Genomic DNA, 22,685 nt, shown 5'->3' with positions numbered 1-22,685 from the left:
TCTACCCCAACACATTTAGCAAAGATTTAACAATGGATATGAGATCGGGACAAAAGAAACAGGATCTAGCTCTGCAAATAAAAGGCAAAATATGAGGCAAACCCTTCACATTAAACTCCACCTTAAGGAAACTATTAGTTACATTATGCTTTGATCTTTTAGGCCACTCACATATATCACTGTCAATATCTTTGGAAAAAGAAAAACATTTAGCATTAAACATTTTAAGGACCTTTCACAAACCAAATGACAGTAGGTTTTTATTAACATATCTTACAATGTTGGTTATTCCTAGTTTTGTAATTTCTGCTTAATTATAAAGGCTGCTTTAGCTTCTACAGTAATGTACTGTATTTAAATGATCATTCATACAAGATATCACACCAGTACATTTTTTTAATAATATACACACATCACTCTAACTTGGACCTGTTATTTTTAAAAGTGGGTTTATAAATGGGACTTATAAAAGTTATGGAGAAAAAAATTAAAGTTCTAGTTTAGCAGCATGCATGTATGTATTCAAGTACAATTTTCAACCAAGTGCTTTTTTTAAATTTACTGGTGACTAATTCACCAATATCAAAATAAACACTATCAAATACCCAAATTTTAAAGTTAAGGCTAATATTTTCACTTCACATCCATATGCACAACCATAAAACATTCCATTTTAAATATGTAGTAATCAAAGTCTGAATACATTATACCAGGTATATATAGCATCAGTTTCAAACTGTAGAATTATTCAAGTTTATGAATCCTGTAACAGTATTTACTAGTGATGTGAATTAGTATTTTGCTCTTCAACCACACTTACAAATGGTCTGGTATTCATAATGACCAATGCAAAAATATGACAGGCTGAACTTATGATACAGTATTTAAAAAAGTAGCAATGTGTTGGAAAGGATAGTGATTTAGTGAAACAGAATCATTCTAGTCTTACAGAAAGTTGTCTGAATATTTTGGAAATGTATATAAAAATAGCAGGCTATTTCCATGTATTTTCTTGTAGAGCTGTAGGTAATTTATTGATGTTCTGAACACAGTTGAATATGTACTACTCTGCTTTCCCTATTATAATGCAAGGCCATCATTTAATGTTCATTTTCATATTCAGTAATGCCATATCATTCAAAAAAATTTTAGAACATGAATCTGATGTTATTTTTACGTTTTATCATTAGATGTTTTAAATTTTATTTTTACATGTAAAATTGTAATTTTATATAACAAGCCATGAAACTCCAAAGTACCAGGAATTGCTCAATAGCATAATATATGAAATAATCATCAAATTACTGAGTCATCTGGAAAAAATCTTAGTAGCAATGTATAACATGCTTTCCATGTACTTTTCTTATTATAGAGTAGGTTGTAGCTCAATCATCCCATTTTTACTGATTTAAAAACCCTTACAAACAAAAATTGCTTTTCATGTACTGTTCATTCATGAGGTTCATCACCACTGAGCCTTTTTTTCTCCTTATAGTAAACCAAGCAGAAATAGCAGTGATTCCACTGCATGAATACAATGTAGCTGAATCTCTTGAGTTGATAAGAAAGTTCCAAAACTTACGGTTCGGTTTATTAGTTGGGAAGTAAGAGTATTTCCAATCCAATCATATAAACAAAAACTTGGTTGGTAATAAAAGGTGGGCATGCACAGGATCAAAATTTGTCATGTGGATTTTCTTAAATCTTTTGGTTTCTCTTTTTTTCTTTTGCAGTGCTCAGGATAGAACTCAGTGCCTCACACATGCTAGGCAAGCGCTTTACCACTGAGCTACACCTTCAGTCCACAAATTTTAATTATTAAGGACCCCCCCCCTCAATCACACATATGCTCTTCAAAATGTACTGTATTTATATTAACAGCGCTATCTACTTATTTTACAACTATTTCATTTACCTGGGGAGAATATTTATGAAATTCCTGAGAATGAATTAAGTTTTCAGCAAAGCCTTAAACTTTTAACGATTCCTCACAATAAGAAAAAAAAATTAAGATTCTACTATTAGACTAACTTTTACTATACAATATTTCACATAAATCATGTTTTACATTTTTTCTAGTTACATACAGCAAAAATTTCAAATTAACACAAGAATGGCAGAGGAAAAAGATGCATTATGTTTAGCAGATGCAAATTAAAACACAGATAGAAAGGAGCAATAAAATTTCAAATAAATCACACCCATTCTAAGTATCAATGAATAGCTGATATGCATTGTTGGGAGAATAACTTCTGAATGATTTTATGGACAAGTTGTGCTTTTTATTAATTGTGCACTTAAAAAAATGACCACTAAAGAATGATTTATTATGTTCTCCAGATACTTAAAAAAAAATTACTATTCCATTAAGTGATTACCAAGCACCTAATTTTGGAAAGGCTTCATAATGTATTCTTTTTTTCCCCTCAGCAAAAACATTACTCTCCCCAAATTAAGTTAAAGCTTATTGTTGATAAAATAAATTCTTAATGAAAATGATGCAATGCTGAGGTGGTGAGTCATAGCCCATTATAATGTGGACCCCATCTTTTATTGATGTGATCAAAAGTATGAGAAATCCATTGCTGCTCAAGAACTTTGTATCTTTCCTTACAAATGTAGAGAGGTTTGCCGCGCCTAGGGAAGGAAAAAAGAAGTATTAAAATACAATATAATGAAGATTTCACACGCATTTCTTCTTTTAATAGATTTGATATGGCAAAAATCTCAGTGATTTGGTTTGTGTTTCCTCAGCATATTGATAGGGAAAATAACTCAAAAACTAGAAATTATTCTAAATTAATGATTGTGGAGCTTCTTAATTTAAAATACATATATATATATTTACAAATTCAGAAATGGCACTTTGGTTCTTACTGACCAAATTTCATCAAAACAATGGATATATTAATGCAGATCTAACCTAAGATCCCGGTCTTCTTCTCCATGAGCATCCAAATACACGGAACCCCAGAGGCAGAAGCGGTGACCTCGAATAATGATGATCACTGATGCATTGATCAAAAGGAAAATGCCTGTTCCAGCACCACAGTTCTGAGAATGCTGAAAATTTTAAAATATATCATTTCATTTGATAATCAATGAACTTTATAACAAAATCAAGACTGTCTTTAAGTGCTTTCTAAATAACACAAAGATATTTAAATTTTTTAAGTAAGATCACATCTATCTTAAATTTATAACCCAATTCCCAATATATTATTATTAATACATTAGGAAGAATTGGGGTAAGGATTATCTAGGAAAGCAATTAAGAGCCAACGTAATTCAGAAGCCAGAATCCTCCACAACATAGAAGAATGTTGTTTCATAGCATTAAAAGATAAATGTAACATTAAAAGATAATAGGAGAGCGGGCTGGGGTTGTGGCTCAGTGGTAGAGCGCTTGCCTAATGTGTGTTAGGCACTGGCTTCGATTCTCAGAACCACATACACATAAATAAAATAAAGGTCCAACAACAATTAAAAAGTATATTTTTAAAAAAGACAATAGGAGAAAGGAGTAGAACTGGAATTATTTTTAAGAAAGGTTTTACCCACTTAAAGCCTTAAAGATTTTTTTTATTCTTATACTGAATTAAAAAGCAACAAAACAAAACACACATTCCATCTCTCTATATATATATTGTGTTTAACTCAAAGACTAGTTAAATTTGAAGAGCTGACTTGACCCCATGTACCAAATTTTCATGAGATTTAAGTTTTCATAAATTTTGTACTACTGCTTACCAATACACATTCACAGTAACTTTGTTGCTTGCAGCAAAGTCCTTTTAGGCATACAAAAGTACCACAAACAAGGCAAACAGCAGGATCTTTAGGAACCTTGGTGCAGACACTACACGTTTTTCTGTGGTAGTACTGAAAAATGGTGTTATAATTCTCAGGTAACTGTAACAGGTGCGGTAATTTCCATTTTGATTCTTGGATAAGCAAAGCCTAAAACATCCAAGAATAGTCATTAGTCTTATGTATTTAAGATGCTAACACAAAATGTTCATTTTTTTAAAAAAGGGCTTAAAAAAAAAGGAAAATCTGCTTTCAAAAATGTGAATATTTATTGCTATACTTTTTTTCTACTTTACAATTGATAAAAACAGTACTTCAACAATTACCATTCTCTATTTTCATGCAGATTTCACTTATAACAGATGTAATTTTTTAGATTAAGCACCTTATAACATAAACTTGTTATTATTTTAAAAGTGAAATATTAATATCTCCCAGCATGCATGACTATTTATCTTGGTATATTTGTCTTTTAACATGTTTAATTCAAAAGTTTTAAACAGTTATAATTTATTTTTATTGATACATTATGACTATATATAATAATGGGATTTGTTATGCCATATTCATATATGCACATAATTTAATCAAACTCATTCTCTAGCGCCTCTCCCTTCCCCTAATCTGCTTGCTCTACTCTATTGATTCCCCTATTTTTATTATTTTAATTTTCAAACAATTCATGACCTTTTTAAGGAAATTCACAATTGTAACTCATTTTTTATATTTTAATACTTCATAACTTAGAATCTCCTTCCTAAAATATGTAAAATTTGTTATACTTCAAACTATTAAGATCATTTATATCCACAGTACTGGGAGCTACAATTCTTTTAATAAATTTCCTGCTTTATATGTGGGGGGGGAGAGCTTAGTTAGGGTTGTAGAAAAATATGGGCAAGAGCATCAATTTTTCCTAGGTATTACTCTATTCACACTTACAGTAGATCAAATGTGTGTGAATCCATTATCTTAAGAAACTGTATGAATGACTGTCAACTTATGTGATCTTCATCTTACATTATCTACAGCCAGCCATAATCAACTAAATCCGTAGAGTAACCAAGTGGCTAAGTTGTTATTTATCAATGAGTTCATGGATAAAGTAAGAATGCAAGTAAGGAAAACTGGGATTATAATAGTTCACTTGCCAATACTCAGTGCCTAACCCAGGCCCCAAAGATGACATACTCTGTAATGGATTGATTATACTGGAACCCTTCCATTAAGCAGAAGAGACAGCAATGTTTCCCCCCAAATTTAACACTTTTATCAATTTGTTTGAGCACTACCTTGTAGCTTATACAATAATGTAATCAAAGGATTTCCTTTATGAAGAAAGATGTAAGACAATAGATAGATGTCCACGGAATTCATGAAACTTAATATATACTCAATCATCTGAAGAAATTATTGTTCTTCTAAATGATAAACTACTAAACTGATTATTAGCTGGAAGAAAACACCTGTACAATGAAGTATATGCTCTAAATAGCAATCAGTATATATAAGTGATCTTTCTTTCTCACAGCTAGAATGTATAGATATGGAAAACAGGAGGTGGAAAGTCATCGTCTTACCTCTAACTAAAAATTCAGTCCTAAATTTCTGCTTTGGTTTGGGAGTATGGCTCAGTGGTAGGGTACCTGCCTAGCATGCATGATGCCCTGGGATTGATCCCCATCACAACAAAAACAGAAAGGAAGGAAGGAATAGAGGGAAGAGGAAAAAAGAATTTGCTTCACTGCTGTACTGGAGTCTTCTGTGAATTTAGTACCTAAGGAAGTATATACTATAATATATATTATATATTTCTCTTGAATGTCTCTTGCATTAGTTACTTTCTAATTTTTAACTATCAAAAAATAGACGAGATTTTTACCACCTAAATAATTTCTTGCTTCCCTCTCTCTTTATTCTCCTTATTTTAATTTTCAGTCAGAAAATTAAATAAGAAATACTTATTTAAGAAACATTCTTTTATGATTTAAGCAAGGTTGTGGCAGAGAAGTGATATAAAATGAAGATGAGCGGGTGGGTGATACTCCCTTGTAATCCCAGTTACTCTAGAAACACACTAGAAATACTTCCCTAGAATACTATTTTCATCATATTATTCCATTTCTCAAACTATAATACTAGCTATAGAAGAAAAGTCTGTGCACAAAATCAAGGCACTCACAGCTTACTCACTACTGCCCCAACTCTGCTCTAAACTCACTTGTCTCCAATGCAAACCCTTTGATACACTGAGCTGGCAACAGAGACCCAGCACATTTTCAAGTTATTCATGATATTTTAGATTTGCTAGTCTAAATCATTTTTTTTCTTTTTAAAATGTAAGATAGTTCCCCCTCAAATAAATACACAAGTTCCCTGCTTACCTTAAAATTCCTTTGTATCTTTCAGGTCTAGTGCTATAAAAATCTGCTGACCAAAAACAAACTCCAAATAACACCTAATACTTTATCTTTATTAAAAAAACTATTTCTTTGTACATTCTAAAATTTTACACTCTAAAATGCAATTTATTTGAGTAAACCACCTTTTCAATTTAACCAGTCTAACAAATGTTGCCAAGAACAGATGACCTGAAGTCCTTTATTTTCTATTAGCATACCACCTCTATGGCAAGTGAATACCACTCTTTTTACATACCTTTCCTTGTTCTGCATGTCTTTCAGTAAATGATTTTATCTCAAAACACCACTGAGTTATAATATCAAATGGTGGAACTGGCCATTCCAGACAAGAGGCACTGATGAACGGATGTTCTGTTTGGTAAAATGCTGGCAGAAGTCCCAGGCAACTGGCAAGAACTGAGAATTCTTCTTCTTCCTTTTAGACATAAAATAGAGAATTCTCAAGATATTTAATCAAGAACATTTTCTATTATAGGTATTTTAAGTGTCATCCTCATCAATTACTTTGGGACAGGAAGAAAACTTTCTTAACTGAGTCAACTAAGGGCAACAGGAGGAACAAGAAGAAAAGAAACAGCTCCTCACTGTTATATCAAGACATACTCAAATATTTTTCATAAATGTCACAGCATCTGCTTCTTTTGTACATTTATTTTTTTTAATAATTATATTTACATATATAATGAATAGTCCATCTACAGAAACTAGTTACTCAATGAAAGCAAAGTTAATTTTTGGCAAAAAGAATGTTGCTTTGATTTAAAGAGTATATATATGGTCAATATAGATAAAGAACAACAGTAAAAATGTGGAATTCATGAAAAGCAATGCTAAATAATTTGCTTGGACTCACAAGGAGTATAAAACAAAGTGCATTAAAAAAGTAGGGGATGGATTTTAAAAAACCTGAGAGATCTAAAAGGCAGGCAATCTGAAGCTCTACTCACTAATAAAAGAATAGAGAAATCAGTGATCCAAGGACATATACCCTGAAAATTGATTTTTAAAGAAGTTAGTCACTCTTAGAAACACAAAAATATATCCCCTAATTCCTCTTTATTTAATCAAAAACCATTTTATTTCTTGTGCTTTAGGAGTCTTGTCAAGAAAGTCAGGGCCTAATCCGACATGAAAAAGATTTGGGTCTACTTTTTTCTCTATTAGGCACAAGTTCTCTGGTCTAATTCCTAGGACCTTGATCCATTTTGAGTTACGTTTTGTGCAGGGTGAGAGATAGGGGTTTAGTTTCATTTTGTTACATATGGATTTCCAGTTTTCCTAGCACAATTTGTTGAAGAGGCTATTTTCTCTCTAGTGCATATTTTTGGTGCCTTTGTCTAGTATGAGATAACTTTGTTTATATGGGTTTGTCTCTTGTGTCTTCTATTCTGTACCATTGGTCTACATGTCTATTTTGGTACCAATACCATGCAATTTTTGTTACTATAGCTTTGTAGTATAGTTTAAGGTCTTGATATTGTGATAACTCCTGCTTCACTCTCTTGCTAAGGATAGCTTTGGCTATTCTGGGTCTCCTATTTTTCCAAATGAATTTCATGATTGCTTTTTCTATTTTTATAAGGAATGATGTTGGGATTTTAACTGAATCGCACTGAATCTGTAGAGCGCTTTGCATAGTATGGCCATTTTGACAATATTAATTTTGCCTATTCAAGAACATGAGAGATCTTTCCATCTTCTAAGATCTTCTTGAATTTCTTTCTTTAGTGTTCTGTAGTTTTCATTGTAGAGGTCAACTTTTGTTAAGCTGACTCCCAAGTTTTTTTTTTTTTTTTTTTGAGGCTATTGTGAATGGGGTAGTTTTCTTAATTTCTCTTTCAGAAGATTCATCACTGATGTATGGAAATAAAATCAAGGAACAATAAATGGAATAGACCCAAACTAAAAAGCTTCTTCTCAGCAAAAGAAACAATGAGGAGCAAATTTTGGGAGCAAATTTTTGCACATCAGATAGAGCACTAATCTTCAAGATATATAAAGAACTCAAAAAACTTAACACCAAAATAACAAACAACCCAATCAATAAATGGGCTTAGGAACTGAACAGATGCTTCTCAGAAGAAGATACACATTCGATCAACAAATATATAAAAAAAAAAGTTCAATGTCTTTAGTAATTAGAGAAATTTGCATCAAAACTGCTCTATGATTTCATCTCACTCCAGTCAGAATGGCAATTATCAAGAATACAAACAATAATAAGTGTTGGCAAGGATGTGAAGGAAAAAGTACACTTATACATTGCTGGTAGGACTGCAAATTGATGTAATTGTTGTGAAAAGCAGTATGAAGATTCCTTAGAAAACTTGTAATGGAACCACCATTTGACCCAGGTATTCCACTCCTCGGTCTATACCAAAGGGCTTAAAAACAGCATATTATAGAAATGCAGCCACATCAATGTATAGCAGCTCAATTCACAACAGTCAAACTGTAGAAGCAACCAATATATTCTTCAACAGATGAATAGATAAAGAAATTGTTGTACATATACACAATGGAATATTACTCAGCATTAAAACAGAATAAAATTATGGCATTTGCAGATAAATGGATGGAGTTGGGGAATATCATGCTAAGTGAAGTAAGCCAATCCCCAAAACCCAAAGGCCAAATGTTCTCTCTGATAAGTGGATGCTGAGCCATAATGGGGTAGGAAGGGTGCATGGGAAAAATGGAGGAACTTTGGGTAAAGGGAAGGGAGAGGTGGGGAGGGGGTATGGGGACAGGAAAGATAGTAGAATGAGATGGACATCATTACCCTAGGTACATGTATGACTGTACATATGGTGTGATGCCACATCGTGTACAACCAGAGAAATGTAAAGTTGTGATGCAATTGTATATGATGAATCAAAATGCATTTTGCTGTCATATATATCTAATTAAAATAAATAAATATGTTTTTTTAAAAAAGACCATGTAGGAAGCTGGTGTGCTTATTTATTCTCCCTTGTCTATTGGGTCAATTCCTCTTATCCTCCAAACTCCACCTCCCTAGGGAACCTTACCTGACCCCATTTAATGAGACCTTAAACCACCCAGCTCCATTCAGATAAAATAAATCCTTCCATATCTTGTAAATACTTCTATTCTTGTGCTTATGTTTTCTATTAATAACTTTAAACATAAATTAGTTTTCTTTATAGATTGTGAGTTATTTGAAAGTAGGAATTGTATATTTCCAGTGTCTGGCACAAAGCAGATATTTAACAAACCTTTACACAAGTGAATGACTTATTTACATTAAATACAAAATTTGAAAATATGTGAAATGAAAAATAAAGATAAAAAATCAAAATTATAAGCAAGTTGAGAAAGATAACAACATCTTAATCTCTAGAAATGAAGCTATATATTCTCCATTTATATAGCTACAGACATTTTTTAAAAACCATTTTACTGAGGCATAATTTACATACCATAAAATTCCATTTCAAGTATAATTTGATTAACTTTTGTGTATGTGCAGTAATGTGACCACCACAATCAACAAAATTTTAGAAAAATCTCCCAAAAAATTCACTCATGCTCCAGGAAGTCGATCCTGATCCCTATTCCTGCATCCACTAACCTGCCTTCTGCCATTATAGTTTTAGCTCTAATCTTCTTTTCATATAAATGGAATCATTCAGTATGTAGTCTGTGCCAGGTCTTTCACTTAGAATAATATTTTGATATTCATCCATGTTATTATATATATCAATATACATTCTTTTTAATTGCTGAGTAGTCTTCTAATGTATAGACACAATACATTTTATTCATTTATTCATGGACTTTCAGGTCAGTTTTTCACTATAAATTAGGCTTTTATAAACATTTATTTAGTCTTTATATGGATATGTTTTTATTCTTTTGGAAGATACACAAGAATAGAATTGTTGGGTTTTACAGTAAGCATTTGCTTATTTTTAAAAGAAACTTTTAAATAAACTTTTTCCAATTGACTATATCATTTTGCATTCCTACCATTAAAAAATAAGAATTCTACTCATTTAGCTACTCTAAATCCTCACCAACACTTGGTATTATCACTTGTGACATTAATTTAGACTTTTTAAATGAACATGTTGAACATTTTTCATCTCCTTGTTGGCTATTCATATACATTTTTTCAAGAAATGTTTATTCAAATATTTTATAAATTTTTGTGCTGGGTTTCTTATTTTATTATTGAGTGATGAATTTTGATATATGCTGGATACAAGTCCTTAGTCACACACTTTTTTAAAACATTCACTTACCATAAAACTCATTATTTAAAGGTACAATTCAGTGGTTTTTAGCATATTTATAAATCAAACTGCATACCGCCATAATCTAATTCCAATATATTTTCATATCCTCTATTATAAATAAAATTATTTCTTAACATTATTTTCAGATTGCTCATTGTTAATATATGGAAATACAATGAATTTTTAATGCCTTTATTTTTTTCTTGCAATCTTTTTAAAAATATATGTATTTTTTTTAGTGGTAGTTGGACACAATACTTTTATTTTATTTATTTTTATGTGGTGCTGAGGGTCGAACCCAGTGCCTCACACATGCTAGGCAAGCACTCTACTGCTGAGCCACAACCCTGGCCCCTATCTTGCAATCTTATAGAACTTAGCTCCAATAATTTTTTGAAGACTCCTTATGATTTTCTACATAGAAGACTACCTAATTTGTGAAGAAATTGCTTTACCTCTTCCTTTATATCTCTACCTTTTCAATTTGGATACCTTTTGTTTATTTTTCTTGCCTAAATACCTTGTTGCAAACCTAGTACAATATTAAAAACAAGTGGCCAGTCCTGGTGGCACATGCCTATAATCCAGCTGCTGAGGAGGCTGAGACAAGTAGATCATAAATTCAAACCCAACCTCAGCAAAAACGAGGCACTAAGCAACTCAGTGAGACCCTGTCTCTAAATAAAATATAAAATTGGGCTGATGTGGCTCAGTGTTCGAGTGCTCAATCCCTGTTACCAAAAAAAAAAAAAAGTGGTGAGAACAGATATCCTTGCCTGATTCCTAATCTTGTTCCTGTCTTTAATTATTTGTATGAGGTTAGCTAGGTACCTTTTTATAGATATCCTTTTATAGGCTGAGCAAACTCTCTTCTATTCTTAGTTTATTGAAGTATTTTTGTTGTTGTTGTTGTTGTTTTTTAATTACCAAAAAGGGTGTTAGATTTTGGCAAATTCTATTTTTTTTTTACTAAGACGATCACATACAATTTTTTCATTGATTCTATTAATATATTCAATTAATTAACTTTTGTTAAACTAATTATGCATTCCCAGGATAAATCTTTTTGATCATGCCCAAACTTGCTGAAACATTCACTTTAGCCAAGATATGAAGTCAATCTAACTGTCCATCGATGGGTGAATGAATAAAGTAAATATGATACACACATACCAGAATATTATTCAGGCTTAAAAAAGAAAGAAATTCTGTCATTTACAATACATATACATTTCAGGGACTTTCTGCTATATTAAATAAGCCGGTCACAGAAAAACAGATACTGATCCTCATCTATGTATGCAATCTAAAAAAGTCAAACTCATAGAAGCAGAGTAGACTGGTAGTTACCAGCGGACAGGCAGATAGGAAAAATGGGGGGATGTTGGTCAAATGATATGAACTTTCAGGCATAAGATGAATAAGTTCTGGAGCGCTAATGTATTACATAATGATTATGATTAATAATGCTGTATTGTATACTTACAATTGGTTGAGTAGTTCTTAAATGTTCGCATCAGAAAAAATAAGATAACTATGTAAGATGGTGGATATGTTAATTAGCTTGATTGTGGTAATCATTTTACAAAATATACATGTGTCAAAATATCATAGTGTGCTCCATAAATAAATAATTCTTATTTGTCAATTTACCTCAATAAAGATGAGAAAAATCCATTTGGTCATGAGGTATTCTTCTTTTTATTGTTAATACTACAGTAAATCTTTTTGCTTCTGTGTTCAGGGAGATATAGTTTTCTCTTCTTGTGATGCCTAATCTGGCTGTCAGGATAAAACTGTCCTCATAAAATGAGATTAGAATTGTACTATCTTCTTCTACTCTAAAAGTTTATATAGTATTAATAAGATTTCTTCCTTAAATGTTCACAGAATTTATTGTTGATTATTCTTTTTGAAAGAATAATAATTATATAGGTTGAATAAATCAATTTTCTTAATATCACTCCATTCAGATTTTCTATTTCTTCTTGAGCAAGTTATACCTTTCAATGAATTTGTCTATTTCACCTAAGTTATCAAATTTATTGGCAAAGTATTATTCACAATATTTTAATGGGTTTATACAGAAGTCTCCTCCTTCATTCCTGAAATTAGTAATTTGAACTTACTTTCTCTTTTTCCATATCAATCCAGTGAGAAGTCTAGCTCCTAAATAAAAAATTTATGCATGGGTTTTCAGATCTAACCACAGAGAATTACAAAGGCTTTCCTGACAAGTCTCATAGAGAAAACTGCCCTCCCTACACATTGTTCCAGTCTCTGAAAGGAACCGCAGTTAAGGTCTCAGGCTACCTTGGCTACCTATACTCTTTCACATATTTAATATTCCTAGCCCCAGTGCATTTACTCCTATTTTCTTGGAGTAAATGCCTTGGACAAAAGTCTCTTCAGGTACCTCTGCCAAGGCCACCTTAATGTGGTGATGGACAGGGAGAACTTTGGAGACACTTTTCCCCAATATGATTTAGTACCCCAGTAACTTTTCTAATCCTGTTCTTTCCCCACTGACTCCAACCCACTAGTCCATAATACTGCCAGAACCTTGACCAGTGTGCCATTCCACAAGGAAAGGTGGAGTTGGCATTTTCGGGAACTGGGGAACTGGGAGAGTTAGCTTTTTCTCAAGTTTTAGCCTCCTGCTTACAGCATCGTAAGAGAAGAAACAACTCACTCTTGATTTGTTGCTTTAATTGGTGACTCTGACACATGGCAGCTCAGTTCTCTCCTAGCTCATCTGAGCTCCTGACATCTAAATTTATCCATTTTATTGATCTTTGCAAAGAACCAGGTTTTGAAGTCACTGATTTTCTCTATTGTTTCTCCATTATAATTCCATTGATTTATACTCTGATTTTTGTTATTTCCTCTCTTTTACTTGTAAAGGAAACTGAATGTCACTACAAAATATGCTTTTTTGACATAAATATTTTTGAGCTAAAGGCAAATAAGAAGTAAGCAAACTGAGGAAGATCACTCTTTGTACTCTTTGTATCCTGCCCTACTTTCCATTTAAAGACAGGATACAAATTCTCCTTTACTGGAGACAACTCTTATTAGCTCAGATATGGTATCAGAGGAATATGCAAACAAACCCAACTCCATTCATTTATTCCTTTCCTACAATATCTTACCTCTAAAAAGTCTAAAACTGCTTTCTTCTGTCGTGTAACTTCTTTAAAATTTATTTTGTTGTTGAAGATGTTTTATAAGCCAGAATTTTAAGTCATTTGTTTAAGTTACCTTTCACTGAGGTTTCTCCAATGTGATGTGCACTGCACATGTTTATAAACTTGTTTGATTTTCTCATTTTCATCTTTCTTTTTTTAAAAGAATTGGTACCAAATATAGACATAGGAGAGTTGAGGAGAGATTATATTTATTCCAGAACTCACCTATCACTATTTGCTGATGGGATGATTCTATATCTAGAAGATCCAAAAAAGTTCACTAGAACTAATAAATGAATTCAGCAAAATAGCAGGATATAAAATCAACACCCATAAATAAAAGGCATTCCTATACGTCAGCGATGAATCTGCTGAAAGAGTAATTAGGAAAACTACCCCAGTCACAATAGCCTCAAATAAAATAAAATACCTGGGAATCAATCTAACAAATGAGGTAAAAGACCTCTACAATGAAAACTAAGGAAAAAATCTGAAGAAAACTTCAGAAGATGGAAATATCTCCCATGTTCCTGGATAGGCAGAATTAATATTGTCAAAATGGCCATATTACCCAAAGCATTATACAGATTTAATGAAATTCCTACTAAAATCCCAATGACATTCTTCATAGAAATAGAAAAAGCAATCATGAAATTTATTTGGAAAAATAAGAGACCCAGAATAGCCAAAGCAATCCTTAGCAAGAAGAGTAAAGCAGGAGGTATCACAATATCAGACCTTAAACTATACTATTAAGCTATAGTAATAAAAATGGCATGATATTGGCACCAAAATAGACTTGTAGACTAATAGTACAGAATAGAGGACACAGAGATAAACCCACATAAATACAATTAACATATACTAGGCAAAGGCACTAAAAACATGCATTGGAGAAAAGATAGCCTCTTCAACAAATGGTGCTGGCAAAACTGGAAATTCATATTTAACAAAATGAAATTAAACTACTATCTCTCACCCTGACAAAAATCAACTCAAAGCGGATCAAAGATTTAGGCACTAGAACAGAGATCCTATGCCTAATAGAAGAAAAAGTAGGCCCAGATCTTCATCATGTTGGCCTAGTATCTGACTTTCTTAACAAGACCCATAATGCGCAAGAAGTAAAATCAAGGATCAATAAAGGGGATGAATTCAAATTAAAAAGTTTCTTCTCAGCAAAGGAAACAATCAATAATGTGAGGAGACAGCCTACATTTTGGGAGAAAATCTTTACCACATATACCTCCAATAAAGCATTAATCTCTAGGATATATAAAAATAACCCAATCAATAAATGGGCTAAGGAACTGAACAGATATTTCACAGAAGAAATACAATTGATCAACAACTATATGAAAAAGTGGTGAACATCTCTGGCAATTAGAGAAATGAAAATCAAAACTACTGAGATTTCATTTCATTTCATTCAGAATGACAATCATCAAGAATACAGGCAACAATAAATATTGGTGAGGATGTAGGAAAAAAGGTACACTCATACATTGCTCGTGGGACTGCAAATTGGTACAACCACTATGGAAAGCAGTATGGAGATTCCTAAGAAAACTTGGAATGGAACCATCATTTCACCCAGCTATCCAACTCCTTGGTTTATACCCAAAGGACTTATAATCAGCATACTACACTAATACAGCCATGTCAATATTTATCGCAGCCCAATTCATAATAGCTAAACTATGGAACCAACCTAGGCATCCTTCGATAGATGAATGAATAAAGAAAATGTGGTAGGTATATATATATCTTTTCAATGGAATTTCACTTAGCTTTAAAGAAGAATGAAATTATGGCAAATGCTAGAGTTGAAGAATATCATGCTAAGTGAAATAAGCCAATCCCAAAAAAACCAAAGGCTGAATGTTTTCTCTAATATGAGGATGTTAATTCACAATAGGTGGGGAGCACTAGAGAAAAACAGAGTTACTTTAGATTAGGCAGAGGAAAGAGATTCTAGAGGGGTGGGGAAGGGATGTGGGGATACGAATGATAATAGAACAAAACAGACATTATTACTTTATATATATATATATATAACTGCATGACCAATGTGATTCTACAACATGTACACTCAGAAAAAAGAGAAATTATATCCCATCTATGTATGATACATGAAAGTGCATAAATGCATGCTATTGTCATGTATAACTAATTAAAACAAATAAAAAAAATTTTTAAAAAGCAAATGATATCAGTGATAAAAATAAATCAATGAACTAAATACTATGACCTATTTAAGTACTGGAAATGAATTATCACTGATTCAATCCAAAACTGCTCAAATATCCAACACTAGTAATATTATAAAAAGAGGTGAGTGCTAGTGAATACCAAAATAGCAAATATTTATTCTTTGAGGTAGAATAACATATACTTATTAGGTCAGGATTACATATGTAGACATAAATATTATATTATACATTAGCATAATTTTAAAAAATAGCTTATTATAAAAATAAGGCTCCTGGGCTGGGGTTGTGGCTTAGGAGTAGAGTGCCCACTTAGCATACGTGAGGCCCCAGGTTCAATCCTCAGCACCACATAAAAATAAATATACAAAATTAAGATATTGTGTCCAACCACAAGTAAAAAATAAATATTAAAAAAAAATAAGGCTCCTTATCCACTACCCCAAATTTTACCTGGCAACTAGGTAAATCTTCCCCAAAAAGGTGGTGCTGAAGAAGGCTGGTGATTCTGAGGAAAGGTAAGCAGAAGTCCTGTAAATACTTTTCCATGGATTCAGGAGACCAAGCAATAGGACTAATCTAAAGTTAAAAAAGAGAATTTGAACAATTCATTGTATAATTGATGTAGTAAATTATATTCATAATGGCAACAAAATATTAAGCTTTTACTCAATAACTACTGTCTCATCTTAGCAAATACATACCATTACACACTCCTGAGTTCCTTCTTCATGGTATAACTTTCCTTTAGATAATTCATTTATAATAAAGCTCAATAACACTTCATAAGACTTTTCTGCATCACATGTATTCTGGAAAAAAATTAACATTAGTTACATTGGTCATTATGAAATATAAAAAAATCTATGTTGGAAATAACACTTTTTAATGAGCAAAACTATGATTATATTATTCTTCAAGCATAGAAACTTCAATTTTTCTAAACTGGGATACAACCATATATGCCTTTGGACACACAATGAAATTGAACAGATAATCAAAACTATTCCAAAATTTGTTTAAAAGACAGCATATAAATTGTATAATGTAGATGCAAATGAACACATGCAAAACATGCCTTTTGAGCCAGTGATTTCCACTCTGGAATTCATCCAAAGAAAATAATCCAAAAGAAATTTTTTTAAAAAAGCTATATTCAGGGCTGGGGTTGTGGCCCAGAGGTAGAACACTTGCCTAGCATGCGTGAGGCACTGGGTTTGATCCTCAGCACCACATAAAAATAAAATAAAGATATTGTGTCCACCTATAACTAAAAAATAAATATTAAAAAGCTATATGCAGAGGATAGTCATTGCAGCACTATACCAAAAAAAAAAAAAAAGGGAGAGAGAGAGAGAGAAAGAGAGAGAGAGAGAGAAATGAACAACAATAATGATGCAGTTACCTAAATTATGGAATATCAACTTAACAGAATATTTTATAGGCAGTGATTATGATAAATTCAAACTTGTGGAAAATATTCATGATGTGAAGAGAGCCAAATAAAAGATATTGTACCACTCACTGTAGTGGCACAAATCATATATGCATGTATTAGAAGAAAACATGAGCCACATTTTTAAAAATTTTACAAAAACTTTCCTTAAATTTCTTGAAGAGGATTTGTTAAAACTATTTACAAATCAAACAGAATAATATATTTATTACAGAATGTCCAAAAACTATATTGAATAATGGTCTACAACAAAAACATAATTACTGCTTCCAATTTTATAAGAAAGTAAAATAATGGCTATTTATAAATTCACATTTATTTCAATAAAATATTTTATTCATAAAGAAATGTACCTCTTTTATATTTATTAAAATATTAAAGAAAAGTATAACATGAAAATTATAGTAAAACATAAATTGGAATAAAGTAATGACTTTGCTATTATGTCATTTAGGCTACTCATTAACTGTATTTTTGAAACGAAAAATAAAAGAATTGAGTAAACACCATGGGATATAAGTTTATTCTTAACTTTTAAGGTACTTATAGTCTGGACTGCAGATTTATTTGATGATACTTGTTTCTATTTTCTAATTGTTTCTTCCATGATATTGTATTCTTTTCAGTCAAACTATAAATTCCAAAATATCAGAAACTATGCTATTTTCCAGGAATACCTTTTCATAATAAATATCTGCTCATAACAAATAGAATTTATTTGATAATATTGGAGCTTCTGACACTAGAATTTGCCTGAGCATTCCTTTTTTGATAATCAGTTCTTTGCCTTATTTTAAATTAGTCCTCTGCCTTCTGCTGCATTCACTCTGCCATGTAGAACTATGTCCTGATTCTAAACTATTAAAGTGTCCTTTTTGGGTATGGTGCCATATGCCTGTAATCCAAGTGGCTCAGGAGGCTGAAGCAGGAGAATCCCAAGTTCAAAGCCAGCCTCAGCAACTTAACGAGGCCCTAGAGAACTTAGCAAGACGCTTTCTCAAAAAATAAAAAGGGATAGGAATGTCGATCGATGGTTAAGCACCCCTGGATTTAATCCTCAGTTACCTGGCCCCCACCAAAACGTCCTTGACTGCAACTGGTGTTATACCAGGTGACTCACCCACCTTTGCTTGCTTAATCAACAGGATGATCACATACTAAATATGATGACCTACAGGTTACATATACTTCACAAGAATCAATATACCACTGAATATCAAACAAGAAAAATTATTAAAACTTAATCAAATAATTTCTTAAACAAGGCAGAGTTTACTTAAATGCAAAATGAAGAAAACTTTAAAAAAATATAACCATGAAAGATTTGTTACTTGCTAATAAATGTGACATATTTAAGATTCTTTAAATATACAACCCAGCCAAAAGCTTCCAAAATTTAGTACTCTTTTGAATTAGAGTTACAGAAAATAACAGTATTATTTCAAAGAACAATACTTTTTGTTCAGTATGATTTCAAGAATAATATTTATGTTTAGACCACTCAAGTAAATTACTGAATGAAATTAGCTTATAAATCAAATACATCAACATGTATTACATAAATAAAGAACATGCCGAATTCTATGTTAAATCAGACAGTTAATATAATGTTTACTAGTTTATACTGAGCACTCTTCTCACCAGAGGAGTATTGGATGAAAAAAAATGAATTTCACATGTATATAAGTCTTAAGAAAGCATATTTTAAATAGTCTTTGAATAAACGAAAGAACAGGCTCATGAAACTTAAGAAAGAATTTCTGAGAAAATGGGCAAAAGATCTAAATTCCAGATCAGAAGAATACTAAGGAAAAGTTACCAAAAATAAGTGGGTTGGGGGCTGGGGACATAGCTCAGTTTGTAGAGTGCCTGCCTCACATGCACAAGGCACTGAGTTCAATCTGCAGAACCACCACCACCACACACACACACACACACACACACACACACACACACAAGTGGGTTAAATAAAGGAAGGAAGGGATCAAGGTTTGAGAGATGCAGTGAGGTATGTAAGAGATGCAGAGGGTATGTGTTAGGTAGAATGCAGAGGGATGTGTTAAGTATAATGCTTGGTCTAAATTACAGTGCTTCCTAAACTTTGGGGGGGCAACAGGCCCTGTAAGTATATTCTGAATGTCACATTTCCACTTCCAGAAAACAAAACAAAACAGAATCTACCCAAATATCTTGGTTTAAGAAATTCTAGTATAAAAGACTCTTGGCAAAAATTCCACAGAACAAAGGAATGCAATTTACAGTGATAATGATTTTTCCAACATAAATAAACCTTATTATCAAGTTAATCTCAAACCCCTTCAAAAATACGTAATACCTATATATTTATTGCCCCAGGCTAGATTAGATATGACCAAAAAAGAAAGCTTTTGTGAGAATTATCATACCTAAGCATAAAGAATTATAGAGATGAAATGAGTAAAACCCAGTAAAGAAAGGAAAAAGAGAGTGAAAAGGGAGGGAAGTGAAAGTATATTAAAAAAAGAAAGAAGGAATTACACAGAATTTAAGTCATACACAGCAATCCATTTCATCATTCATAGTCATTATTTACAACTTCTATATCTAAATATTTATATCTATTGTAGAGTGGCAAACCAACCATGACAGATTTTGTTTTCAGTACTAACTTATATGGCTATGAACTAACATATTTTTAATTTATGCTCTAATAACAGGTGTCATAGTGTTTTACTAAGACTTTTTAAAAACAGCTATCAAGGGCTGGGATTGTGGCTAAGTGGCAGAGCACTTGCCTCGAATATGTGAGGCACTGGATTCGATCCTCAGCACCAAATAAAAATAAAGAAACAAAATAAAGATACTGTGTCCATGTATAACTAAAAAAAAAAAAATTTAAGCTATCAATTATAAAATTAACAAAGAATACTGACTAAACAGCCACTTAAATCCTGTTCCTTTCATCAGAAATTTACAATTGTTTAAATTTTGTCATTAAGACCTAATTTTGGAAACTACACTGAGATTCCATCTCTCTCCAGTCAGAATGGCAATTATCAAGAACCACAAGTAACAATAAATGTTGGCAAGGACGTGGGAAAAAAGGGAAAGTGAAGGGAAGGGAAGGCAAGACAAGGCAAGTCTAGGTTTTTTAAGTTTAGAAGTGGTAGGCTGGTGTTATGGCTCAGCAGTAAAGTGCTCAGCTCAAATGTACAAGGCCCTAGGTTGGATCCTCAACACCACATAAAAATAAATAAATAAATAAAATTAAGGTGTTGTGTCCAACTACAACCACAAAAAATAAATATTAAAAAAAGAGCAGATTATGCTAAGCGAAGTTAGCCAATCCCTAAAAAACAAATGCCGAATGTCTTCTCTGATATAAGGGAGGTGACTCAAAACAGAGTAGGGAGGAAGAACATGAGAAGATTAACACTAAACAAGGAAGAGAGGTGGGAGGGAATGGGAGGGAGAAGGGGAATTGCACGGAAGATGGAAGGAGACCCTCATGGTTTCACAAAATACATATACAATGGTGTAAGGGGAAAGGGGAAAAAAAGAGAGAAAGAGAGAAAAGTGTCACAGTAGATGGGTAGAGAAAGGTGATGGGAGGGGAGGAGAGGGGATAGGGAGGGCAGCAGAATACAACTGACACTAGGATTGCTGTATGTATATACATGGCTGTATAACCAATGTGATCCTGCAACCTGTACACATGGAAAAATGAGAATACATACCCTATTTCAATCAAATGTATGATATGTCAAGATCATTGTATTGTCTTGAGCAACTAATTAAAAAAAAAGAAGTGGTAAGTCAAAGGGCTGGGGTTGTAGCTCAGTGGTAGAGCACTTGGCTAGCATGTGTGAGACACTGGGTTCAATTCTGAGCACCATTAATTTATAAATAAATTAAATAATAAAGGTCCACTGACAACAAAAAAAATATTTAAAAAAAAGAAGTGTAAGTCAAAAAGCAAACTTCAGATTGTAATAGGAAATAGGAATAGAGAAAAAATGACAGATAAATAGTTTAAATCTGCAGATACTTAATTACTATTTTCACTGAAATGTCACAGGTTTTTTTTTATTATTATTATTTTTGGTACTAGGGATTGAACCCAAGACCTCATGCTTGCTGGGAAAATGCTCTATCACTGAGCTACATCCCCAGTCCTTTTTATAACTTCCTTAAGATAAATGTTTGTAGCAAAATTTACAAAACAAAACTGTCCAAATTTAAGGGGATAAAGGCCAAGTATAGAGACAGATGCAGAAAGTCTAATCACGTAAGGAGACATTTAATTCTTTTTTTTTTAAAGCCTGAAGGTACTCCACTTCCAATTAAAATACCATTAACTCATTTTGTCTTTCAAACACTTAACTTCACTCATATCCTCATTTGAATGAGTTCCCCAAACTACTAAGTGATGAATTCAGAAAAGAGACTAACCTTTTTGAGAGCTCCCGTGTGTTTCCAGGCTGACCTATCTTCCTCACTGCATTTAACTGAAAGTGCAGCAAGAGCCTGTGTATATAGTAGGGTAAAAAGCACCTTCACAATGCAGGTGAAGTGTTCTACAAGAGAAAAAGAATATCATTATTACCTTCATAAATACAGCTTTCCTTGCATGTGCAACACTTATATAGTTAATAAAATGAAATTATGATGTGCTATACTTGTTGCCTAAAAGATCTAAAATTATAAAAACAATGTTCCTCTATACATCCACAGAATATGTTGATAAGAAGCATAAGAAAGAAGACCAAAAAGTTAACGTCATTCAACCTGGAAATGAAGCCTGTAGAACCTTGGCAAATACCCTCGCTGGTTTTCAGGTGCTCATTACAACATTCATGTGTTTCAATGTTTAAAACCAACATATTACCTACCTCTATTATAAAAAAGAGCTCATAAAGAATAGTATAATACAAAAGATCTATATAATGAAAATTACAGAATCCTAAAGAAAGAAATCAAAGAAGACCTCAGAAGATGGAAAGATCTACCTAGCTCTTGGATAGGCAGAATTAATATCATCAAAATGACCGTACTTCCAAAAGCACTATACAGATTTAATGCAATTCCAATCAAAATTCCAATGATATTCCTCAAAATAACAGAAAAATCAATCATGAAATTCATCTGGAAAAATAAGAGGCCCAGAATAGCTAAAGCAATCCTTAGCAGGAAAAGTGAAGCAGGTGGCATTATTATACCAGACCTTAAACTATACTACAGAAAAATAGTAACAAAAACAGCATGGTATCAGCACCAAAATAGACTGGTAGATCAATGGTACAGAATAGAGGACACAGAGACCAACCCATACCACTACAATTATCATATATTAGACA

General features: G+C 32.4%; 1 protein-coding gene across 10 annotated transcripts in view; it reads right to left on the bottom strand.

Annotated features, from left to right (window-relative positions):
- Positions 1 to 247: 247 nt before the first annotated feature.
- The window catches only part of Ubr3 (ubiquitin protein ligase E3 component n-recognin 3), a 212,709-nt gene continuing 190,271 nt past the window's right edge, over positions 248 to 22,685 (bottom strand). For all 10 annotated transcript variants that reach the window (XM_078017552.1, XM_078017556.1, XM_078017555.1 and 7 more), the window contains 7 exons: positions 21,781 to 21,905; positions 16,598 to 16,705; positions 16,347 to 16,472; positions 6,469 to 6,648; positions 3,751 to 3,960; positions 2,924 to 3,063; positions 248 to 2,637 (listed from right to left, as the gene is read on the bottom strand). In XM_078017552.1, the coding sequence (XP_077873678.1) occupies positions 2,520 to 2,637; positions 2,924 to 3,063; positions 3,751 to 3,960; positions 6,469 to 6,648; positions 16,347 to 16,472; positions 16,598 to 16,705; positions 21,781 to 21,905 (1,007 nt within the window). In that variant the 3' untranslated portion in view covers positions 248 to 2,519. The remainder of the gene's footprint in view (positions 2,638 to 2,923; positions 3,064 to 3,750; positions 3,961 to 6,468; positions 6,649 to 16,346; positions 16,473 to 16,597; positions 16,706 to 21,780; positions 21,906 to 22,685) is intronic.

This window comes from Ictidomys tridecemlineatus, chromosome 7, assembly GCF_052094955.1.
Source record: "Ictidomys tridecemlineatus isolate mIctTri1 chromosome 7, mIctTri1.hap1, whole genome shotgun sequence".
In the NCBI taxonomy this organism is placed as follows: Eukaryota; Metazoa; Chordata; class Mammalia; order Rodentia; family Sciuridae; genus Ictidomys; species Ictidomys tridecemlineatus.
The sequence above is the reverse complement of the archived record's forward strand: the minus strand, read 5'-3'. Positions and strand labels throughout refer to the sequence as shown.